This window comes from Neovison vison, chromosome 1 (genome assembly GCF_020171115.1).
Source record: "Neovison vison isolate M4711 chromosome 1, ASM_NN_V1, whole genome shotgun sequence".
Lineage (NCBI taxonomy): Eukaryota > Metazoa > Chordata > Mammalia > Carnivora > Mustelidae > Neogale > Neogale vison.
Window position 1 is genome coordinate 282,869,278 of NC_058091.1, and position 9,554 is coordinate 282,878,831.

Genomic DNA, 9,554 nt, shown 5'->3' on the forward strand with positions numbered 1-9,554 from the left:
TTTTTGGGTGTGGGAAAGGTCAAAAATTTGTCCATAAATATTAGTGGTAATTGTTCTTCAACTTTATGCCATTTCAGTGTATGATAGTTTTCATAGGAACTCTGTACTTTTGGATAGTGGAGGAAGCCTGTGTTGGAAAAGAGGGATTCCAGGAATAATTTAGGAAGCTTTAAGGTAGTTTGTAAGGTATCTTAGCATTGCATGGTGAAAAAAATATAAACATTAAGCCCGATTCTTATCACCTTTTCCTACATTACTTAGAGAAAGAGGTACAAGTCAAATCAGTAAATGTTATTCTAACATCTACATCCTAGGTATCCTAAGGATTCAGCTTTCCAGATCTTCCATTCTTCAGCTACAGCCCATTTGGGAGCAGAAGAGCTGCCCAAGTAGCTGGCAAAAAAATGTAGTTGGGATGAAAGGGAAATTGTGTATGACTATAAGATTGGTCACTTCATCATTGCTCAGCTTGCCAGGTTTCAAGATGCTAGCCTTTTCATAGGAAGGCTTTGAAGAGGATAACTGTTGAAACAGATGAAAAGTGAGGGCTTGAGGGAAGTGCATACTGGTGATAGTAGCTCTGGGGGAAAGCAGCGAGGAGCAGCAGAAAAACAGAGGAACCGAGGAAGAGTAGAGAGAGGAGATGCAGCCCCTGACAGTAGCTAGCTCCATTTCCCTCGCAAAGCCCAAGACATCGCCACCGTGATTTGTTTTCTTGTCAAGGAAGGGGGGTTGAAGGCAGAGAACGGATTGCACCATGAAGAGCTACCAGAATTCATTTCAGTATTTTTTTCCCAACTCACCTCCTATTATTAATTTACTGATTCAACTTTTTAATAGGGATGCTAGTCAAAACATTGAACAGCAGATAGTTCACAAGAAGTTGGTTCATCATATGAGCAACAGCATTAAAGGTAGTTTGTATTGTTTGCTTATGGCCAGAAAAATATGTCCTGTGTAGGGGGAGAAAAGTGTTTTGCAATGATGAAGAATCAGCAGGCTTTGGAATAAATCATATCCAAGTCTTCACCACAGATGCTTAAAGTGTTGCGAGATCTCTTTCATTCTCCATCCATAGGCTGGAGTACAAGGAAAGAGAGCAAGTTGACAAGGAGGTGTATGTGTCCCACTGTAGAAAAGCCAGTAAGAAGACAAGTTCTATACCCCTTTGTGAACTGTGAAGACTATTCTAGAGACTCGAATAGAGAGATCTTTTAGATACTAAAGTCCTCATTAATTTTGCAGAGAGCTAGTTGAGTTACACTATTTCCTAGCTGTGTCCACTACTCATATTTCATTCTAGCTTAATGAGGAAAAAGAAAGAACACACACGTAAAAGAGTCTTCTGAAGTTGTACAAATTTAGCCCTCTGCCCTGCACCAGTTGCTCCAATATCTGTTTCTATGGAACATGGTTTAAGGGTTAATGTTCATCGTGTTAACCATTCCAATCAAGGAGAAGAGAATGTTTAGTATGTTTAGTATATTGTGTTTAAGAAAACAGTAGGTAGTCTATTCCACAATAAATTTAATAAGAACTACTTACTATGTTTTGGGGCACCTGGGTGGCTCAGTCAGTTAAGTATTTAACTCTTGATTTTGGCTCAGATCATGATCTTAGGGTTCTGAGATTGAGCCCCGTATGGGACTCCGTATTAGGCATGGAGCCTGCATAAGATTCTTTCTCTCCCTCTGCCACCCACCCTCTCCTTCTCTAAAGGAAGGGAGGAAGGGAGGGAGGGAAGGAGGAAGGAAAGGAGGAAGAGAAGAGAGGAAAGAAAAGGGAAAGAAGGAAGGAAAGAAAAAGGAAGAAAGGAAGGAAAGAAGGGAGAGAGGGAGGGAGGAAGGAAGGAAGGAAAGACTTACTGTGTTTTGACACTTAATTCAACTGTGTAAAAGCTTAGCTCTCCAAAATTATCTCTTTCTGAAGAGTTCCATATAAATGAGGTCTCATTATATGTGCAAAGTACAGAAGAAGAACAAAAACATCTTTTCTCCTGAAAAAGACAATCTAGGTATGAAGATCAGAAAATTAAAGAGTTCAAGAGAAGGTATTGGCAAATCAGTATGTGATTAGTTAACATAAGGCTATAGGAATTCAAAGGAGGGAGCACTCCTTTCATAGAAGTGATAGGATTTTACTAGTTTTTTTTTTTTTTTAGATTTATTTATTTATTTGAGAGAGAGGGGAGAGAGTACGTCCATGTACACATGTGCGAATGTGGGAAGGGGGCAGAGGAGGAGGGAGAGGGACAAGCAGACCCCCTACTGAGCATGCAGGGCTCCAACCCCCCAACCCTGAGATCATGACCTGAGCTGAAATCAGGGGTCGGCTGCTTAACTGACTGAGCCACCCAGGCACTCCTAATTTTAGTAGGTTTTTAAAGTTTGACTAAACTTTGAGGAGGAAAGCAGAGGTTATGCCAGGTTAGTATTAAAAAGTTATAGCCAACAGGACCTGGGGGTGGACAGGCTCCTAAAGGAATGGGGCCTGGTACTCCAGCAGCATATGGGAGAGGGAGCAGAATATGAAGGCCCAAACAAAAAGCTCTGATTTTATTTTATGCTTATTGTATTTATTTTATTTTTTGATGTGATATCTAGGATTTCATTCTAGTTTGCTTTTGTCTTTTCTTTGGTTAGATACCGATCTTTTAAATTCTTGCATTTTAGTGAGAAAGCTACCTTTTTATAGATGTTAGCACTTTTTGACCTAATATTTGCAAATGGTCTGTTTGAGCAGGTAAAATTAGGTAATACAGTGTCTCAAACAGGGAAACTTTCCCCCCTTTTTATTTCCTTTCTTTATTAACTATGCAATGTCCCTCAGGTTATGGTAGTGTACCTTGTACCACTGAATTTCCAAAGTGTACCTATTTTTTTTTTTTTACTGTGTTTCAGATAAATAGAAAAAATGGGTTATTAAAAAAAAAAGAGTTTTAGCAAGAATGCCCATTACCTTCAAATGTCAGTACTTGATTTAAAAGTCCTCGAGGTGGGGACTTTTATTCGTTTTCCTTATTCATTAAAAGCACTCAAGTAAGTATGGGTTGAGTCAAGTTGATGTATTGCTAAATAAAGCCAATATAAAGAGAATTTTTTTTAAAAGATTTATTTATTTATTTGATAGACAGAGATCACAAGTAGGCAGAGAGACAGGCAGAGAGAGAGGAGGAAGCAGGCTCCCCGCTGAGCAGAGAGCCAGACGCGGGGCTCGATCCCAGGACCCTGGGATCATGACCTGAGCCGAAGGCAGAGGCTTTAACCCACTGAGCCACCCGGGCGCCCCGAGAATTTTTTTTTTTAAGATTTTATTTTTAAGTAATTACACCCACATAGGGCTTGAACTTATAGCCCCAAGATCAAGAGTCACACACTCCACTGACTGAGCCAGCCAGGTGCCCCTATAAAGAGAATTCTTAACTTCCGGGCTCTTCTATCTACAATTCTAAACTTTATGAAAAAAAATCAAGTATGATTATTTGAAATATTGTAGCTATAAAAGAATCAGACAACTATCATGAACTTACTTTTTCTTTTTGCACAGGTCTGTGGCCTCTGAGCTTGAAAAAATAAAGAAGTTTAACTGTATCCTTTAAACCAAATTTATTGTCCTGCATAATTACTCCCTTTCCATTCTAGGCTTAATTCATGAGTCTGTGCTTTATATTATATATTCTGAAGTTTTCTTGAATAACATTTAAGATATATCTTAGCTATAGAAGGTGCATCATGTCAATATTTATACTTTTTTAATAGATTTTATTTATTTATTTGATAAAGATTACAAGTAGTCAGAGAGGCAGGCAGAGAGAGAGGAGGAAGCAGGCTCCCCGCTGAGCAGAGAGCCCGATGTGGGGCTCGATCCCAGGACCCTGAGATCATGACCCAAGCCGAAGGCAGAGGCTTTAACCCACTGAGCCACCCAGGGGCCCTCAATATTTATACTTTTGAATGATTTTAAATAGGGCAAAGCACAATGAACTAGGGTTAGGTCTCCTACGGAGACTTTTTCACTTATATAATTATATTTTCTCCATATCCTCACCAATGCTTATTATCTATTGTCTTTTGGATAATAGCCGTTCTAATAAGTATAAGGTAATACCTCACTGTGGTTTTGATTTGCATTTCCATAATGATTAGTGATAATAAGCACCCTTCCATATACCTGCTGACAATTTGTAGGTCTTTGGGAAAATATCCATTTAGTTCCTCTGACCATTTTTTAATCGGAATTTTTTGCTGTTTAATTGTATGAGCTTTTTATGTATTTTGCATATTAACCTCTTATCAGATATATGATTTCAAATATATTCTCTGATTCCATACATTGTCTTTTCATTTTGTTGATGGTGTCCTTCAATGTGCAGAAGTTTTTAGTTTGATGCAGTTCCATTTGTTTATTTTTGCTTTTTTTGCCTTTGTTTTAGGTATCAGAACCAAAAAATCACTGCCAAGACAGATGTCAAAGAGCTTATCCCCCGTTTTCTTCTAGGGGTTTTATGACTTCAGGTCATATGTTCAAGTCTTCAGTCCATTTTGAGTTGATTTTTGTGTATGATGGAAGATAGGGATCCAGTTTTCCCAACTTCTCTTATTGAAGAGACCATCTTTTCCCCATTGTATATTCTTGGCTCCTTTGTTGTAAATTAATTGGCCATGTATGCTTGGGTTCCTTTTTTTTTTTTTTTAAAGATTTTAATTGAAAGACAGAGAAAGAGAGCATGTGGGCTGGGAGAGAAGCAGAAGGAGAGGGACAAGTAGAACTCCGTACTGAGCACAGAACCCAGTGTGGGGCTCGATCTCACGACCCAGAGATCATGACCTCAGCCAAAATCAAGAGTCAGATGCTCAACTGACTGAGCCACCCGAGTGCCTCTGTGGGTTTATTTCTAGACTCTCTATTATGGTCCATTGATCTATATATCTTTTTTTATGCCCATGCCATACTGTTTTGATTACTGTAACTTCATGATATAGTTTGAAATCAGGAAGCATGATGCCTCCAACTTTGTTTTTCTTGAGATTGTTCTGGCTAGGGTCACCTGGGTGGCTCAGTGGGTTAAAGCCTCTGCCTTTGGATCAGCTCATGATCCTGGGGTCCTGGGATCAAGCCCCACATCAAGCTCTCTGCTCAATAGGGAGCCTGCTTCCCCTCTCCCCACGCCTGCCTCTCTGCCTACTTGTGATCTATGTCTGTCAAATAAATAAATAAATAATCCAAAGGGGGGGGAAAAAAAACCAGGTTGTTCTAGCTATTTGGGTTGTTTTATGGTTACACAGAAATTTTAGGATTGTTCTATTTCTTCGTAAAATGCTTTTGGAATTTGATAGGGATTGCTTTGAATTTGTAGATTGCTTTGGTTACCATGGACAGTTTTACAATATTAATTCTTCTAATTCATGAATACAAAATATCTTTCCATTTATTTGTGTCTTCTTCAGTTTTCATCATAAATGTCTTTCAGTATACAGATCTTTCTCCTCCTTGTTTAAATGTATTCCTAGGTATTTTATCCTGATATAATTATAAATGCGATTATTTTCTTAATTTGATAGTTTATTATTAGTTATAGAAATACAATTGATTTTTATAAATTGATTTTATATCCTGAAACTTTACTGAATTTATTAGGTTTTTTTTTTTTTTAAGATTTTATTTATTTATTTGTCAGAGAGAATGAGCACAGGCAGAGGCAGAGGGAGAAGCAGGCTCCCTGCCCAGCAAGGAGCCCGATGTGGGACTCGATCCCAGGACGCTGGGATCCTGACCTGAGCCGAAGGCAGCTGCTTAACCAACTAAGCCACCCAGGCGTCCCGGGTTTTTTTTGTTTTTTGTTTTTTGTTTTTTTAAGAGAGAGAGAGGAGGGGGAGAGGAAGAGGGAGAGAGAGAATTTTATTTTAGAAGATTTTATTTGAGAGAGAGAGAGCATGAGAGGACAAGTGGTGGAGAGGGAGAAGTAGACTTCCCACTGAGCAGGAAACCCAGTGCAGGACTTGATCCCAAGGTCATGACCTGAGGTGCCCTGAGAGAGAGAGAATTTAAAGCAGGCTCCACACCCACATGGAGCCCAACACAAGACTCGATCTTACAACCCTGAGATCATGACCTGAGCCAAAATCAAGAGTCAGACGCTTAACTGACTGAGCCATTCAGGTGCCCTTGAATTTATTAGTTCTGAGAGTTTTTTTGGTGGAGTCTTCAGGATCTTTTGTATATATTATCATGGCATCTACAAATAGAAACAGTTTTACTTTTCTGATTTGGATGCCTTTTCTTTCTTTTTTTGCCTAATTGCTCAGGCTAGGACAGTATGTTGAATAAGAGTGGCGATAGTGGGCATCCTTATCTTATTCCTGATCTTAGAGGAAAAGTTTTCAGTTTTTTACCACTGAGTATGTTAGCTCTAGGCTAGTCATACATGGCCTTTATTATCATGAGGTAAGTTCCCTCTATACTTTTGTTGAGAACTTTTCTGCATCTATTGAGATAATCAGATAATTTTTATCCATTTTGTTAATACAGTGTATCACATTGATTTTCATATGCTGAACCATCTTTGCATTCCTAGTATAAATCTCACTTGATCATGGTGTATGATCATTTTAAGGTATTGTTGCATTCCATTTTCTAATATTTTGTTGAGGACTTTTGCATCTATATTTAGCAGAGATATTGGCCTGTCATTTTTTTAAAAATTATTTTTTTTTAAAGTAACCTCTACACCCAGTGTGGGGCTTGAATACATGACCCTGAGATCAAGATCGTATACTTTTGGGGCGCCTGGGTGGCTCAGTGGGTTAAGCCGCTGCCTTCGGCTCAGGTCATGATCTCAGGGTTCTGGGATCGAGTCCCGTATCGGGCTCTCTGCTCAGCAGGGAGCCTGCTTCCCTCTCTCTCTCTCTGCTTGCCTCTCCATCTACTTGTGATTTCTCTCTGTCAAATAAATAAATAAAATCTTTAAAAAAAAAAAAAAAAGATCGTATTCTTTTCTGAGTCAGCCAGACACCCCTGTAATTTTTTCTTGTAGTGTTTTTATCTGGTTTTGGTTGTTAGGGTAATGCTGAACTTGTAAAATGAGTTTGGACATATCCCTTCCTCTTGTATTTTTGGAAGACTTTGAGAAGGATTAATATTCTTATTAAATGTTTGTTGGGGGCGCCTGGGTGGCTCAGTGGGTTAAGCCGCTGCCTTCGGCTCAGGTCATTATCTCAGAGTCCTGGGATCGAGGCCCGCATCGGGCTCTCTGCTCAGCAGGGAGCCTGCTTCCTCCTCTCTCTCTCTGCCTGCCTCTCTGCCTGCTTGTGATCTCTCTCTCTGTCAAATAAATAAATAAGTAAATCTTTAAAAAAAAAAAAAAAGTTTGTTGGAATTCACCTGTGAAACCAACTGGTCCTGGGCTCTTATTTGTTGAGAGGTTTTAGATTACTGATTCAATTTCCTTATTAGTGATAGGCCTGTTCAGATTTTCTGTTTTAAGATTCAGTCTTGGTAGGTTGTATGTTTCAAGGAATCTGTTTCTTCTAGGTTGTCCAATTTGTTGGAATATAATTTGACCAATTTTTCTTATGAAATCTTTTGTTCTGTACATTCCTATCCCATTCATCTAATTTCTTTTATCTTGTGATATTTCTGTAATCCTATTCAAATAATAAAGTAGCTCTGCATCAGAGGACAGGTTTCTTTCCACTCTGTATCATTCATTCATTCATTCATTCATTCATGCTGGTGAGGGGCAGAGGGAGAGAGAGAATCTTAAGCAGGCTCCATGCCCACTATCAGTGCCTGGGCTGGGGGGCTGGGGGGCTGGGGGGGTGGGGCAGGTCAGTCAGTTAAGCGTCTGGCTCTTGATTTCGGCTCAGGTCATGATCTCTGGGTTATGAGATTGATCCCTGTATCAGGCTCTGTGCTGGCATGGAGTCTGCTTAAGATTCTCTCTCCCTGTGCCCCTCCCCCACATCCCTCTCTTAAAAATTTTTTAAGAATACACTGCACAGATTATTTATATTCCTCACTGTTACTTTTATTCTTTTATTCCCATATCACTCTTCACCTAAAGAAATGTTGAGATTTAGTTCTTTTATCTCCTATCACCAAACCTTTATTCAAATACATGTACTCTCTTTCCTTTCTTCCTCTCTTACATATGAACCAGTTTCCTCATCTTTAAGGGGTAGATCTTGATAAATTCTGAAGTACCAGATCTATTATGAATCCTAGAGATCTTCCAAACAGAGAAATAATATTTTAATATGAAGACCAGTCTTTCTGAAATTAAATGTACTTATATAAAGAAAAATGTAGGGGAAAACTCCTTAACTAAGCAACTTAAGTGCTATTGGAGAACAGTGGTATCCTAAACCAGATTTCTAACAAAAAAAATAAACAGTCTTCTGATCATTATGAATCAAAATCTCCAGAAACCTTGCTGGAAGAAGTTAATGAAAAGAGAGTATCAGTGGCATTGAAAAAAACCTCTGAAATCCTTCAGGATATTGACTGTCTTCTATCAAGTTCTAAAAGATGAAAAACAATTATTATATACCTTAAGGATGTTGTTTCAAGTGACTAGTATAAATTATTAGTAAGCCAAGAAATTATATATATTACTTTTTTGCGATGTTATGTATTTTGCGATTATATATATTATTTCTTTGCGATGATTATATGAAAAATGATATTTAACTTTGGAGGTTACCTAACTTGTAAATTTTAAAATATCTATAATGTACTTTATTAATAAAGAACTGTGTTTTAGAATTTTGAACAATTTCCGATTTCAGATTTATGAGAACATTTTATAAAATTATAGTTGCTTTTTTATCTTATGGAACATTCACTATTAATCCTCAAGGTTGTTTTTTTTTCTTTTTAAATATGCAGAAACATGTGCATTTGGTCATTTGCTATTTCAACAGAACTACCAAAAGAGTATACACAATATTGCTTCAAGCTAAGAATCGAGCTCTTCAGCAAAGACTAAATTTTATCTGAATTGTCTCATATTTTCATTTCTTTTGAACATCTGAAAAAATTTTATGCTATACAAGTATGTGAAACTAAAATAGCTCATCAGAAATGCTGTTTATTGCAACCTAGTGCTGTTTATTGGGAAAACACAAAACCACACATCTAAAGGGACTTCAAGATTAGACCAACATAGCAGAAATGTTCTAATTAACTTCCGATTTCTAGAAAAGACCTGTTTCTTGACATGACAGGAAGCAAGGAGAAGAAGAACAAAGCAAGCAGAGCATAGATTAGAAGTGATAATGTCAATGATTTGAATGGGCACAATGTTCTCATGTTAGCTTTCTCACTCCGGGCTCCTTGCTATCTTCAGGTTTCAGCACAAATTACCATTTCTTCAGAAGGGCCTCCCCTACTTTGTCTCTATTACATCACCCTATTTATTACCTTTATAGCACATACTATAGCCATCCAACTTTTCTTTGTGGTCTAGATCCTCCACTAGAACTTGAGCTCCATAAAGTCATTCTGTAGCCTCTTACCAAGCATACTGTTTGGCACACCGGGCATTCAGTATGTGT

At 38.2% G+C, this 9,554-nt stretch overlaps 1 protein-coding gene across 3 annotated transcripts in view; it reads left to right on the forward strand.

Annotated features, from left to right (window-relative positions):
- The window catches only part of C1H5orf34 (chromosome 1 C5orf34 homolog), a 33,777-nt gene extending 25,083 nt beyond the window's left edge, over positions 1 to 8,694 (forward strand). For all 3 annotated transcript variants that reach the window (XM_044232287.1, XM_044232297.1, XM_044232303.1), the window contains exons 12-13: positions 3,547 to 3,587; positions 8,337 to 8,694. In XM_044232287.1, coding sequence (XP_044088222.1) covers positions 3,547 to 3,587; positions 8,337 to 8,530 — 235 coding nt within the window. In that variant the 3' untranslated portion in view covers positions 8,531 to 8,694. The remainder of the gene's footprint in view (positions 1 to 3,546; positions 3,588 to 8,336) is intronic.
- The last annotated feature ends 860 nt before the right edge of the window (positions 8,695 to 9,554 follow it).